The 15,007-nt window shown below is 44.2% G+C and overlaps 3 protein-coding genes across 4 annotated transcripts; 2 read left to right on the forward strand and 1 right to left on the reverse strand.

Moving 5' to 3' along the window:
* The first annotated feature begins 468 nt into the window (after positions 1 to 468).
* On the forward strand, positions 469 to 2,498 carry ndufa1 (NADH:ubiquinone oxidoreductase subunit A1). The gene is made up of 3 exons (XM_088597379.1): positions 469 to 701; positions 1,823 to 1,912; positions 2,392 to 2,498. The coding sequence occupies exons 1-3, from the start codon at positions 600 to 602 to the stop codon at positions 2,410 to 2,412; spliced, it is 213 nt and encodes a 70-aa protein (XP_088453505.1). The 5' UTR covers positions 469 to 599; the 3' UTR covers positions 2,413 to 2,498.
* A 913-nt stretch (positions 2,499 to 3,411) lies between these two features.
* LOC148654103 (putative defense protein Hdd11) lies at positions 3,412 to 8,242 on the reverse strand. Of its 2 annotated transcripts, none has more exons than XM_088597374.1 (5): positions 7,950 to 8,242; positions 5,828 to 5,940; positions 5,232 to 5,341; positions 4,731 to 4,795; positions 3,412 to 3,871 (listed from the first exon to the last, which is right to left on the reverse strand). In XM_088597374.1, exons 1-5 carry the CDS (start codon positions 8,152 to 8,154, stop codon positions 3,771 to 3,773), a joined length of 594 nt encoding a protein of 197 aa, XP_088453500.1. In that variant the 5' UTR covers positions 8,155 to 8,242; the 3' UTR covers positions 3,412 to 3,770. The 2 variants fall into 2 exon arrangements, with proteins under 2 accessions (XP_088453500.1, XP_088453499.1); XM_088597373.1 differs by having other exon boundaries at positions 3,412 to 3,874.
* Positions 8,243 to 11,888: 3,646 nt separating this feature from the next.
* Positions 11,889 to 13,987, forward strand: LOC148654104 (uncharacterized). The gene is made up of 2 exons (XM_088597378.1): positions 11,889 to 12,293; positions 13,060 to 13,987. Exons 1-2 carry the CDS (start codon positions 12,107 to 12,109, stop codon positions 13,176 to 13,178), a joined length of 306 nt encoding a protein of 101 aa, XP_088453504.1. The 5' UTR covers positions 11,889 to 12,106; the 3' UTR covers positions 13,179 to 13,987.
* The last annotated feature ends 1,020 nt before the right edge of the window (positions 13,988 to 15,007 follow it).

Genomic DNA, 15,007 nt, shown 5'->3' on the forward strand with positions numbered 1-15,007 from the left:
AACTGTATCTTAATTTGTCCCCAGTGCTAATATTAGTACTAACCTTCTGTTTCGCACAAATGCTTTGGCAGCTCCCCTGTAACGTGCCGTGCCAACAAAACTCGTTTATTCAATTTCCTTCATGTTTATGCTGCTTGCAGTTCAGACCAACAGGTCGTGGTTTTGTCCGACCGGGAACCTCATAGCATAGCTAGAAAGGAGTATCCATTGTCACAGTTTAGTGTCATTTGTGTATTAGCTCGGGAAAAAAAAAACAATCTTAAAAAAGCTTCTTTAAAAACATATTATTTGCTACAACCAACAAATACACACACAAAAAACGGCCGAGTATTAACAACTGTAACATTATAGAAGTTAATTGAGCAGCTGGAAGAGCAGCAGTACTTTGCAGCAAAACTCCTAACCAGCAGGCGGCGCTACTCGTCGCTCGGCGCCCTTTTTTACTTTGACCGTCGTTTCTTCTTCCGGAAGTGATGGAGTTTGTCGGAAGTGTTTTGCAGTGACCCACTGGAGGACGGCGGAGCGAGAGGGAGGTGATTAAATAGCGTTTTCTTCATGAAATAACGCGAAAGCTTTGATATTTCATCAAGCAAGTCATTATGTGGTACGAAATTTTGCCCGGCTTTGCCATCATGACCGCTTGTCTGATGGTTCCTGGGATGGCGACGGCTCAGATTCACAAGTGGACGAACGGCGGAAAGGTGAGGTCGATCTGTCTGGCTTTTGCAGTGCGTTTGGGTTATGGCAAATCTACAGGTATCAACGCTTCTCCAATGCTGCACTCTGTTACATTGAAGATGTGCGTGAGTGTGGTGTTGGTAATAAAGCGTTTGCATTCGAAATAACATTTCTAATCTGAATTTCAGGTTGAGGTGTAGTATACTGGTCATCTAAAGAAATGTCTAACGGTGCCAAACTCTCAGGTCATGAAAATTTGCGGTCTCTGTTGTAGCAGGTGCACTGGTAGTCATCATGTTGATTAGCATTTACCATCATCGGGGCTGGTCTGCAGTGTGGGGTCTCCTGTGAAAGTCACGGTTCAGGGCTGTGTGGAGCCCCAGCGTGGCTGTCAGTCGCGTCTCCCAGGAGAGCAGCTGTTACGTGAGCAGCAGGAGTCCCCTGTCCTGCTGGAATGTTGTCTTGTCCGAAAGAGAAGGGCGATGGGTCCCAGGGCTTGACGAGTGTAGCTGTCAGAGTGCCATCCAGGGGCGGTGTGGTGGCTCTGTGGCTCAGGATCTGCGCCTGTGGCTGGAAGGTTGTCGGTTCGTATCCCGCGGCCGGCAGAGGAATCCTACTCCATTGGGCCCCTGAGCAAGGCCCTTAACCCCAGCTGCTCCAGGGGTGCTGTACAATGGCTGACCCTGCACTCTGACCCCCAGCTTCTCTCCCTGTCTGTGTGTCTCACACAAAAGACAAATTCCTAACGCAAGAAATTGTATATGGCCCATAATAAAGTGATTTGCTGCAGAGCTTAGACACTCCTAACATCACACCTGGGGCGTCCCCTTTGTCCTTGGCCCGTAGTGTCTGTCCAGGTTGGCTTTGACCTGCCCAGACGTGCCCTTCGCACCCTGAATTGTTCTGTTTGTAAGCAAGAGTTGAGTAAGGATTCACTGGGGTAACTGAGAACTCAGTTAAGAGGAAAACCAGCAGCCACCAGGGGCCCTTGGAAATAGTCTGGAGGGGAAAACACTGGAGCAGAAAATATCACTTTTCAGCACAACCCAGGACTGTATCGTGTGTTTGGAGTGGGTTTAGCAGGCGCCGCTTGCCAGCACGTTTCTCCAGTCGACACTCAACTGTCCCCCTGTTCTGCTCGCAGGAAAAGCGAACTGCCCGGTACCCCTACCAGTGGTACCTGATGGAGAGGGACAAGCGCGTGTCAGGTGTGGGTGTGTATCACAAATCCAAGGTGAGGGATTTTAATTCATTTGTAGGGTACAAAATGCCCTTTGAAGAAAAAAATAACTGACCACTGAAGTTGGATGTTTGGTGGTGCACTTATTAAAGAACATGCTCCAGGGATTAAGCCTGGATGTGTTAGGTTTCTTGGAAAAACACTTTTGTGGGGGGAAAAACACAACTAAATGCTGTTATGTATTTAGTGAATGCACAAACCATCCAGAAACATACTGACATGCAAAGTGTAGATGTAGATGTTGTCAGAGAATTACCTTATACTATAACTATTTCAAAGTTTTAAAAATGTAAAGGCACAATCACAAACTCATTTTGTAAAAGAGCTTAAGAAAAAGAGGCACATGTAGCTTATACTAAAACATGGATTTAGTATAAAATGTAGAAAATGATTTACTTAAACTATTTGAGTGTAGCCTGTCTTGAACTCTGTGACTGGCATCTCCTGAAATTAATTTCCTTTTCTCCCAACAGGGTTTAGAAAACATTCACTGAAGGCTCCGAGCTCTGCAACACCAGCTGCAAATCGGATGTTTGATTTTCTGGACCTATTGTACATTAATAAAATTCTATTGATCACACATCTGATCTCTGGGAGAGGGTTCTTACACATGCTTCTCCATTCTGGATCAGTGGAGTTGTTTTTAATACAGGAACGTGTCCACAGGGTTTTGATCGAGCTTGAGGAGTGTCACTAGCCAGCTGTGACCAGGGCACCCTAAAGGATAGTTCACAATGGGCAGAGAGCTGCCCATTTATTAGTCCAACGGGATCTTCTCAGCTTCTTGTTAAACTGCGGCTTCCGTGACATCACAGGCAGCTGCATGCTGGCAGTGACATCATCAGTGCCCACTTTCCCAAAAGCCACTGAAGAGACGATCATGTGACAAAAGGTAAATGGCTGTGGCAGGCTGGAATGTCGAAGTTTATCATGGTCTTTCGTGCAGGTCCCTGTGCAGTCATGGAGACATGGTCGAGAGCCCAGTCATGACTGGTGTTCTAATTTTTTTTGTTCACATTTAGTGTAATCAGTTAAGAAATGTGGCATGTACTGCACAGGTCTTGTCTGGCGTTCTCTGAAATTTTAGTATCTTGAGGTTATATGGATTCAATTTCTCTTCAATGATTATTATATAGGAAAAAGTGAAGATGTATTAACCGTTGATGTTTTCCCAAATGTACCAAAGGTCAATGAAAATGCCTTTATTTCTTTGTAGTATTAGACATTTACATCTCCACTTCACACACACGAACAGCTTCATATTGCTTCACTGTAAATGTTAATATATACAGCAGGTAATGACTCAGTTCTGCCTGGATCTGTGCACTACAGTGAACCGTGTTCCAGGCTGAGATTGTTTTAGCTCATGGTGAAGGGGAACCCAGGAGGAAGTAATTGTGTTGTACGAGACGGCAACTTTGTTCAGGTTCATTTTATTACTTTTCTTATGGTTGTAATGCGCTATTACAAAAAAATACTTTGTGGAGCATTCGAATGGTTTAATATCTTTATTAAAGTGTTAATAGCAGTACATTTGAAGTAATTTTGTAAAATGACTCAAAGCTTAAGTGACATTTTATTTTGAAAGCACCTGAGTGGACTTAAAAAAAAAATATATTTTTTAAAATCCTATAAAACTAAACTGAGATAACTAATCAGTAAAAAATATTTAGAAAAGGCCATTATTAGAAAGAATCTGAGACAGAACTCAAAGCCTGGGGGAATCAACTGCAGCTAAACCTCACAGATGAGCAACCTGTTCTAGGCTCAGGAGATGAGCTGCTCTTTCCATCACGATCCCTGGGAGAGACAGGGGGCCTCCTCTCCTCTTGGCCGCCAGAGCTCTGTGTTTCTAGCTGGAGTACAGCAGTGTCAGCAGAAGGCTGGGCAGGAGGAACAGGAGCCCCCCAGCCACGGCCACGGGACTGGCGCCCCCCTCCAAAGACACCCCACCTGCTGGACGAGAAGAGGAGAACCCCAGTGAGCAGTTCTGCTCATTCCTCACTGGACACGGGTCGTTTACTTAAAATGCGTCCCAGAGTAGTGACATGCAGTCTCCTTTCTCATGAGTCGATCTTAGTGCTCTGTGCTTTGAAAGGCAAGATGCTTTGACAGGTCCTTAAAACATGTAATGTTACAGGGGAAACAGGGAATGCGGTAGAATGGTCAGAGGTTAAAGAAAATTACTTATTTAACTTTTTGAAGAAACCTGGTATTTGATATGTACGCATTACACGATGTTTTAGGTATTGTCACCCTGGTCTCATTTCCCCAAGTGGGATTTTATTGGTAAAAACCATACAGTGTATTTCCACTTCTGTGTTTGTCTTGCCCTGCAGCTCAGGACTGTCTTGGCTCCTTAGTGAATTTAAATGCATAAAAAGTGAAATTACTCTTTAGACACCCGGAATGTTTAGTGGTGGATTTTGAAGATGGTGCTGGGCTCATATTAAGCCACGGGATATTTGTTCACTGGCATGGAGGTTGCTGGCATGGCCAGAGAGGTGTGATGTAAACTGAGGAGTCAGCATTTTCCAGAATCATGTTCTGGAATATGGTGTGCCTGAGGGATGACACTCAGATTTGGGGTTCAGCGGTAGAACAAAGGTGGACCCCGCTTGAAACTGAAAATACGCAATTCCCCGCCAGACTCGCCAGAAAATATCTGAGAGACCTAATGAGCACCTTCCACCAAGACCCCTGTACACGAAACCCCGGCTCCGCACTGGACTGAGAGCAAGACCTGTGTTTGTGTGGTGCTCGGCAAGGCAAGGGTTAACTGTCAAAGAGTAAACAGGCAAAGACGACTCACTGATGGTCAGTGGTTCCGACTTCACGTTCAGCCAGTAGACCGTTCTTTGCTGTGCTACGGTTGCCCTGAAAAACAATTTTAAAGCATTAAAAAAATTTTAAATTAAAATCGATAAATGAAGATTTATTGGGCTAATGCTTCTCCTTAAGTTTACCTCTCAGAGCTGCACTGTAGTGTGAGCAGTTTTTACAAGTACTACGGAGAGTCCTCGAAAGATAATTATGTTTCGGAGGACACTGTTGAGCTCTTGCACATGTGAAAAAACAAATATTTGTAACGTAAGGAAGGGAAGGGCATCAGAGTACGCGCTGCGGAGAACAGGCAGAAAAAGAATGAACTACAGACGAGTGTGTGAATCTTGCCTCCCCACACATCTAGACTAGATGGCTTAAACATTATGCTTCGTCTCCTGTCTTTTAACCTTTCAGCATGCTGTAAACCTCGGCCCGCCCTGCGTTCTGTGTGATCTGTTTCAGGGCGGGTGAAGTAGGCGGCTCTCACATGAAGAAGATGGAGCTGGGCCCACTGGGCGTGATCCAGGTGTAGACAGTGGAGTTGTTCTTGATGTTGGTGTTGCTGTGGGTGATCGCGCCTTGTTGATTCCCTGAGCACTGCGAAACACACAACACATCGGGTCCCAAATCACACAGCGGGCCAGGGCCGGGGCGGAGGACAATGGAAATGAGACTGAACCCGCTTTCGCACGACATAGTCCACAAGGAATTACGACGCCCAGCATGGAGGTGCGTTTGAGGATGTTTAAGGAGTGCTTAGGTAGAGTTGGACTCGGCTTGACCACCAAGAGTGAGGTCCAGCCCCCTGGCCAGAGGACGAGGAGACTGGGACCCCCGTGGAGTGAGGAGCGACCCGGGGGCGTCTGCGGAGGGTGGAGGAGGGGAGCGTGAAACACAATGGAGAGAAAGACGGATTCATGTAGGATTAGCGCAGCTTTCAGGGAATGACGTCGGGAAAGGTTATGGGTTCGAGCAGCTGGGATGAAAGCCTCTCGGTTGTTGCTATCCCTCCTGAGCCTCTGTGCTGTATGTGCATTTGACAGCCTAGATGTACAGCGGCGTGTTTGTGCAGATGTCACCCACCGTTAGAAATTTGGTGTTGGAAGGAGGAGTCTGCCAGCTCCCCAGGGCACGGGTGTCCGATCCCGACCGAGCCTCCAGGAGGACGCCTGCATAGTCCGGACCCAGGATTGTTACTGAAAGCACAGAGGCGAGACATTCGCAGCCGAGTCAGTCAGGCAGAGGAAGCAGGCCAGGAAAGATAACCACAGAGACGCACTGTACAGCGTCACTGTCCCTTGCAGAAACCTGGAGGGCAGCTGTAGTTTGTCTGGTTCCGTAAGGGAGGAGCTAATGCTGACCTCTGGGTGCTGCGTAAGCAGAAACTTGTTTTTATCCATTTACCTGTTAAATAGCGGAGCTGCTCTGAGTATGTCCCCCCAGACAAAGGCTGATCAACACGTGTGTCCTAAAAGATGTGCTATAAATGCTTTTATTGAACATTAGTGAAAGGTTTTTTTTAGAACAGCGTCATGCTTCAGGAAGGTGTGACTTTACCACAGGGAAAGTGGTAAATGTATACACATTTGCTGACTGAGCCGGTCTATACCACCATGCCTTTGTTACAAAAGAGTTCCTTCAAGACACAAGGCTCTGTAAAAAAGTGTACAGATTCCAGAGTGACAAGTAGCCTGTGCCTGTTCTGAAGAACGGCACGTTCTATCCTACTAACTGCATTCCCCAGGGATATGACAGACGGATTCTTACATCTTTCACACAGACTCATGGGTTTGCCATAGGGGAATCTATAGGTCCTCCATGATGATGTTGATTTTAAAGGCCCATGTTTGATTATATCTTAAGCTAATTAAACATAAAAACCTTTTTTCATGATTATTGCTTCAAGTCAATATTCAAATTTTACTGCATAATTTTTTATTTCATTAAATCTCACTGGCAGTGAATCTACTTCATGTGATGGGTTTTTAGAGTTTCTTAACGTCCCTGACCTAGATTCAGGAACGAAAGTGCCTTGAGTAAGAGGGCATTAAGAGACTTCTCTGGTTTTAGTGAACAAATGTTTTAACAGGGGTGACATGGCGGTACAGTGCTGTGCATTGCTGCCTTCACTTCTGGTCCTGCGTCACTATTTGTGAGTAAGTTGTATGTTCGCCGTGTGTGGGAGCGTGGGCTTCCTCCCGTAGTCCAAAGACATACCAGTAGGTTAACTGGCTTCTTGGAAAATTTGCCCTGGTCTGTGTCTTTGTGTGTGCCCTGTGACGGACTGGCGTTCTGTGCAGGGTGGATCCTGCCTCCTGCCCATTGCTGGCTGGGATGGGCTCTGGCTCCCCAGCGATCCCGAATTGCTAGGAGTGGTTAGAACACGGATGGAGTCATGTTTTAGACCTGACCAAGACATCAACCGATTCAAAACGTGTCTGTATGGATGAGAATACATATGTGTATCTTTATCATCTAACAGTTGTCATCCCTTTATCTCCTTTACTGTTCAGAGCTATTGTCCAAAATCGTTCCCCAGAACATTACTCCTGGAGGCTTGCCATGGCTCGAGGGCACTTCGAAACCCACTGTAAAAAACACTTGCTCTAAAGGGAGAGGGGAGGGAGGCTTCGTACTTAGCCCTAATGCAGGTACATTAAACTTTCCAACTCAAATCTTTTTTGTCCTTGAAGAACAAAACCGACGAAAAATGGATGATAAAAATCTGATCTTATATTTTCTATTGATTCTCCCACTGATCTGTATCTCTGAAATGGATTTCACTGAGTTATGATAATATCAAACCTCTGATATCCAATCGGGAGATTACAATGATTTAATACACTCATAAAGTGGGGCAAATTTCAAAATTATTCTATGAAAATATGAAACCCTCTCACTGATGTCTGGTGCAACGCAAACAAATTGCACGGGAGTCACCTTACTTAATTTCCTTTAATTAGAACCACTTCCATCATCTTCTGTCTGTTACTTCAGGTCAGCTTAAAAAATGAGCTCGTTTACACAGCTTTCCATCACCTTGCTTAAATCATCTTGGAAATGAAAAAGACAACCACTTCATTTAACTTATTTTCATATAGTGGCAGAGATGAGCCGAAGTGATTTCTAATTGACTCCGGAGACGAGACACTAAGCAGTATTCCTGGTATTTCCTTTGCGCGGAGGAGGAATGCTGGGAGTTTACCTTGGACCGGCTGGCCCGCTGTGCTGGTTCTGGTGCTGACTCGGATGGTGTAGGGTGGCGGGGTAGGCTGTGGCTGGACCCCTTGATGACGAGGCATCATGCTCTCACAGGCTGAAGTGGGGGCTCCGTTGGGAAGGCCGGTCACAGGCGGTGAGACCCCCAGGAGACCCAACAGGGACAGCGCCGGCAACAGCAGCCTTAACATCTCCGCACTGAAGGGCTCTCCTCACCCTCCGCTGAGTGAGTCGGAATCTGCAGCCGGCGTCTTTTCAAAGGGGATGTTGCTGAGTCACTGAGGCACAAAAAATCCATTTTCTTCACTTCCCGCATCCCTCATGCCCCCCTCCTCCACCTTCTGTGTGGGAGGGGACAGCCAGGAAGTTACAAAATAATAATAAAAAAATATTTATCTTTATATGTGTTTTGATGGCTAATAGAACACAGAGCATTTATTTACAGCTTGGGCCTGAAGACAGGGAAGTGGAAATAACTAGTCCCACTGTCAAATGTGACAAAAATGATACTGGATTCACAGTATATTTATGTCAACAGAGTAAGTACTTCAGGTGTTGTCAAATCATCTTTCTTGACCCATTACATTTACGAACATATTTATCTTTATTATGTACGAAGGAACACATTTTTGTTGCTGCAGAGTTTTTAATTAGTTTTTGATAACTACCAGTAGGTGTGAACTCAGTGAAGTTGCCCCCCCCCCTACAGAACAGCACAAACAATGAAGCCCACCTCATTCCTGAGTGCTGCGTTTGTGCTGCTTTCGTTTCCAAGATATAGCACCTTGTTTTTCCTGGTGACTATCTACAAGGAACTTTACAAGTACCAGCACACTCGGTACTTTAATTCCTGGAGGTGATGAAAACAAAGGGTGCAGTGTGTTTTCTGAGCCTGTCAGCCAGAAAAAGAAGGCACAATACTGAAATGTAAAACATCCACCCCACCCGACCAGACAGACTCGTTTTCATCACGTCCAGGAATTAAAGTACCGAGTGTGTTGGTACCTGTAAACTTCCTTGTAGTCACCTGGGCTTGCAGTCACCTGGGCTTGCAGTCACATGATTACCAGAAACGAAAGCAACACAAACGCAGCACTAACGACTACAGTGGGTTTTATCGTTGCGTTGTTTGTTGGGTGGGGGAGACAACTTCAGGGATCTGGACAAGCAAACATGTTCGGGATCCTTACGCACACTGCAAAAGACACAACTTCACCTGGGAGAAATATGACGATCTAACAAAGGCCGTCAAATGTGTGTTTTCAGAGGTCAAGGTGTGCCCTCACGCTGTATGCAACATCAAGGACTGATTGCCCATAGGAACCTTGTAAATACAAACACGTGGAAAATGACAGTTTATTAAAGAACTAAGATATATGTTCACTTATGACATGTGAAGATACAAATTGTTTTTTCCAATATTGTCGCGGCCGGCATGTGTGAGATGGTAGACTTTCCAATGTGCTATGAACTACCTGTGTCAACTTTGTACATAGTGCCCCTTAAAAAAACATCCTGGTTCGTTTTCACGTTGACGAATGTGCTTTGCAGAAAAAGTGCAAAAGTGGTCTTGTTGTTCATAAAGTTGCAGATTCAAGCCTTTTTAAATCCTTTGCTCGAGAGGCGGGTCGAATCTTTACATGTCCCTTGGTGCGCATGTTTATTTAGGAAGGAGACAAAGAGAAACCGATTACTTGACCGGGGTCACTGGGGGTCAATGTCACCCGAAAAACAAGGCACTATATCTCGGAAACAAAAGCAGCACAAACGCACAAATGCAACATATATGAATGAGGTGGGTTTTATCGTTTGTGCTGTTTGTAGGGGGGCCAAGGTCACAGAGCTGGCCACTAATCCATTGGTCTTGCCCAACCTTTTCTTGAAAGCCATCAGTGTAATGGCATCATGGTTTCAGCAACATAGCTGGCTAGCTTGTTCCAGGCTCCCACCACTCTTTGTGTACAGAATCATCTCCTGGTCTCAGCTTTGAATGCACTCTTACATAGTTTCCACTTGTGGCCATTGGTTCTCCTTCACTGCTTCTGAAGATGTCTGCAGGGCTGACTTTTTTCAATGTGCTTTTGAATATCTGGACATGGAGATAAGGAGAACTCTAGGTTATTAGTCTTCTCCTTCTGCACGATCCAGGGGTGTGTGTAAGCCATCATACTAGAGACGTGAGTTAAGAGAAAGTTAGGCAAGTCATTGTTCAAACCAAATCTCCCATTTTTTGGGTGCTTACAATCTTGGGCATCAGTACAAGTAGTCCTATACCCTCTATGTCCTGAAGGACATCTCCTTAAGGAGGCGGTTCACGAGGGGGTCGCTGTGGTCGAGGTGGAACCAGGCTTCCCGAAGGGAACCCTGCTCAGGCATGAGATCTGCTCCTTCCTGGGGCGGGCAGCAGACAAGTGAAGAGAGGGCTAGGGGATCGTGTTCAGGTTCAGCGTTACAAGACGGCATTCGAAGAGCAGGAAACCAGGAAACAGAGAAGGGACATCACGAGACAGCAGAGACAGGCGTGCGTGCAGCGCTCATCTCTCACCCCTTCTGCAGCTCTGTATCTGTGGGATCACTCAGCCAGGCTTCACGCTCCCTGTTTGAAGCCTAATTTAATCACTGACCATGCAAGAGCCTCTGGTCTAAAGTCTAAAATCTCTTGGGCTATGGTGGTATAATTCATGGGAACGTATCTAACTCAGCTGACAGCCCTAGACGTGACTTACAACAATCTATGTCAACTTATTCTGATTTCTACTTATTAAATTAATTAAACAAGTTCTACTTATTTAAAAGCACTTATCAGAACAAAATACAGGATATTCTTTAGACCGTCTGAGCAAAGATATTTTAAGGTTCATTGAGTATATTATGAGATTGGAAGGAAAGCTTTTAGCTAGAAGGCTCCGATGGATTGGAATAACTTACCCCCTAAACTAAGATCACAGAGTTTAATTTGTGTATTTAAAACTAACTCATTTTGTATTTAAAAACAGGATGTCCTTGTAATTGAAAGAATTATATTCTTATTAATTTTCAGATTTTATTTATTTCAGATACCTTTCATGGCAGCTGTATTGTTTGTATTTTTATTGTATTTTTTATTGGCAGCTGTATTGTTTTCTTTTTTTGTTGTCGACTCTTATAAATTTTTGTATAAGTATTGTATATGTGCTCTAATGTATTCTAACATGGTGCTTTGAAAAAACATGAATACAGTATTTCAGTCATTTTCCAATAAAATCATTTCCAAACATAATGTTTTTATTAGCTAGGCTAGTTTCTTCACAGAATTTGCAGCTTTTTCCTTGCACAGCATGATCAAATTGTAGCTTTAGAAGACTGCAAGTACAAACCACCCTTCCTACTCGTGATGTGCACATCCTTCAGGCTCCTGTCAGATGAGAGTGTGTGAAGAGAAATGCAATTCGTTTCATCGTTTGAGTGCTTTTTGGCTGAAGACAAGCATAACAGTGGCGGTTTCATTAGAAGACATCACATGAGAGAAGGAGTGAGCTGGTAAATCTCCAAAATGTTTTGTAACCTTTAATTGCCTCGCATTAAAACTTACACAAATTCACAAAAATGCCTATTAAACACACAGAAAACCTGTACTGTATCCTGTTATGCAACAGGGGAAGTGCTTCAGTGCTGTGAGTTTGCACAAATGGTTAAGAAATATGAAAATAAGCCAGCAACGTTGGTACATTGTGTGATTGACTGAGACTGAATATTTTGTTTTCCTTATATTTTAGCCCGCCAAATCGCATTTGTGTTCTCTCGTGCATTAACTATATTTTAAGCCACATGTTACTGCAGTGTGGTCACCTGATTTTTTTTAAATACGACCCCACAACACCTTTGGGTACACTGTAGACCGAAAAAAAAATGTTGTTCACCATAATGGCTTGGAAGAAGAAAACGACTGAAACCTCAAGGAACCACGGATGGAGTGTTTCAAACAGCATCTGCCAGCATCCGATTCTCAGCACTGCCACCCACCCCCTCTCAGCCCCTGCTTCCCACTCACAGAGCTCTCCAGCCCTTCCCACAGAGCAGGGAGAGGATCGAGCCCATCAGCTCCCACCTACCTGTAGCCCGAGCTCTTTTTCCATCACATGCAGCGCCTGAGCAGCAGGCACCATGGGGTGTGCGCCCTCCAGATCCCCCTGCCACTATCACGACCCCCAGCCGCACAGAGATGGCCGCGACCTGGACACCTGCTCCACCTTCATCTCCAGCCTGAAAAGCTCCTCTTCCACCCCGGAGAGGCCACTGTGCAGCCCTGCCGCCCAGCCACAGCCGGAGTCCCGGAAATCCTTCCTCGGGGGTAAGGGAAGGAGCCGGGAATAGCCCGAGTCCGAGATCTGTCTTCTCTCTTGCTCAGCAACAGCCGGTTCTTAACAGACATATAGGGATTAACCGCACTGGCAGCTCAAAAGGCCTGCATTTGCAGACAGACCCAGGTTTCACCAGCCATGTCCACGGTATTGCTGTAAAGGGCTGTCAGTGAAAGGCTCTGCATTACAGCTGTTTCTTTATGTTTGCAGGTTTTTTCAAGAACACCACCAGATTTCCCCTTGGGGTGTTCTCTCTCAGTTCATGCATGCATAAAGATTTGTTTTGCTTCGCCATGGCTGACAAAAAAAAAAAATCCAACAAATTAGTATTAAACTAACATTTTGAATCTGTGTGCTTTTTCTAAAGACCAGCTAATATTACTGGAGTTATAAATATGCCATTTACAGTTTAGTAGCAGATTGTCTATAGGCTCTCATGCAAAAATCACCAGATGGGCTGTGTTTCTTATTGTGTTTGCACTTGTCAGCACTTCTGCTCCTTTGCGTACTGCACATTAAACAGAACTTGTCTCTCATAACCTTATGACAAGTCTGGTCCATATTTAAATCCATAGCTCAATTCTAGACAGAAAGAAGTGGGAATAAAGCTTCAGTATCGTTGCATATGACCAAGTTGGCCCAAAAGTGAAAAGCTCAGGCCTCCTCTTTAAAAATCCTTCAATGGTAACAAACTGCAGCCATCAGGTGTTTGTGACTGTAGCGGTAAATGACACTCTCTCATTCTTCTCTTCTCAGTTCCTTGCAGTGACCATCATGGACACCCACTGGTCCAGCCCCTGACCCCTGAGCCGGGGCAGTGCCAGCTTACAGACAGAAGGCTCAGTGGCACGGAGGCACCTGATGAAGAAAAGTAAGCCCAGCCTGAACTGATACCATTCTGTCGGCTCTGCAGCAGGACCTGTCTCGCTGGGAGATCTCTCAGATGCAAACACACTGGAGGACCTGCCTTTCCACATCTCGAGAGCTATCGGCCCAGCGAATTCTACAGCAGTGTGAGACAGGGTGTTCCTCCACGAGGAAGAAACAAGTCCTCATGCTAAGACTTGTTTCAAAACAACAATATATCATTTTGTTTCATGATAAAGAATGTTAGTGTGGAGTGGTGGGTTACATCGACATGTATCAGTACAACATTTATATATTAGCAATTCCATATGAATACATTTCTACATGCAGCACATGTAAAATAGGACTAAAACAGTACAGCTGATTTACTAACACTTTCGGTTATTTAATTTCAGTTAAAGTCTTACTGAATACATTGGTGTTTTGTCTTGTAAATATCCAATAATTTAGTTCAGGTGGGAGCTGTGTCAGCATGCGTAGGCTGCAAAGGAACAAGTAACAGGTTTATTCCATGCTGAAAAAAAGAAGAAAGAGAACACAACGTAATTTCCATTTCCTGCATTGAGAAAGCACAACGATGACAATCATTTATAAAATATATGAGAAATCAAAGGACATTTATTATTAGAAGCATTACGCAATTTTGGGGATCAAGTGGTATCTGACTTACATGTATATACAGTATGAATTAATTGTATTTTATTTGAATGAGCTGTTATGTTCTGCACCTCTCTGCAGCTGGTAAATGAAGAACGCTCAACAGCCAAAATGGAGTATCTACTTTTCGACAAATAATTAAACTAACCTTTATCATCTCTTCCTTGTTCATTCGCATCTTTAATGTATCCAGCAGTTCAGAAAAGGCTTCAGCTGTTACAGTGGATTTTAAAGACGAATTGGTTAACTTGGAGACCAAGTCCGTTCAAAAACTTAAACCAACCTGGACACAACTCATAAATAACAGCTATCTCAATGCACTCAGACAATATACTGTACATTGATATGAAGAAGGAATGACGAAGAGTGGATGACTTGAGTATAGAGAGGGCTTTCATTTCGGATAATTCTCTAAAAAGAGCAGATCTAATATCACTTACCAATAATAACCGAAATACCTTTGGACTGGTTTGGAGGGGGGGGCTTTTAAAAAGGATCAGTAAATACAGTATCTTTGTTTTCAAATTAATGTTTCGTAATGGAAAATAAAAAGAGCATTTAATTACCCGAGAACAAAGGACGCTTTTGCCGTCCCTTTCCCCATGGTAACCTTCATCGGAGACAATGAAGTACCAGAATAACAAAACAAAAAACAGCGCTTAAGGACTCTTCGTCTCCCATGATCTCCCAGCAGAAACGGTTCAGCTTGGAACATATCAGGTCATGTGAATGAATATTAATGAACCCTTGCCGTTAATTCACATACTCTTTGCACATAACTTATCGCTGAAAGATTATCCATTTACAATGCAACGAAAACATTTCAAAAACTATTCCAGGGCACATGTTAGTATATTTGGGGTAGCTCAGGTCTACCGTAAAATTAATAACGATCTAGGATTAGCAAGGATTTTCCAAAATCAGACAAGAGGACTCTCCTTCGTCAGTAAGGGGTTTGGCCAGTTGTATTTGTACTAGTAGTAGATGTTGGTAACAATTTGTAAGCCATTTCGAATCGAAAACATCTGAGGGACAAGAATAAGGGAACAATTCCGGAAATTTAAAAAAATATTTGGAAATTCCTTCCAGACGCAGAATGAAGGAGCAAAATGAAGGAGCAAAAAGCAGGGCATGTCTGGGACACTGCCGATGTACGGTATCCCTAAAACAATCATAGCTG

The sequence above is a fragment of the Lepisosteus platostomus genome, chromosome 10, assembly GCF_059453375.1.
Source record: "Lepisosteus platostomus isolate fLepPlt1 chromosome 10, fLepPlt1.hap1, whole genome shotgun sequence".
NCBI lineage: Eukaryota > Metazoa > Chordata > Actinopteri > Semionotiformes > Lepisosteidae > Lepisosteus > Lepisosteus platostomus.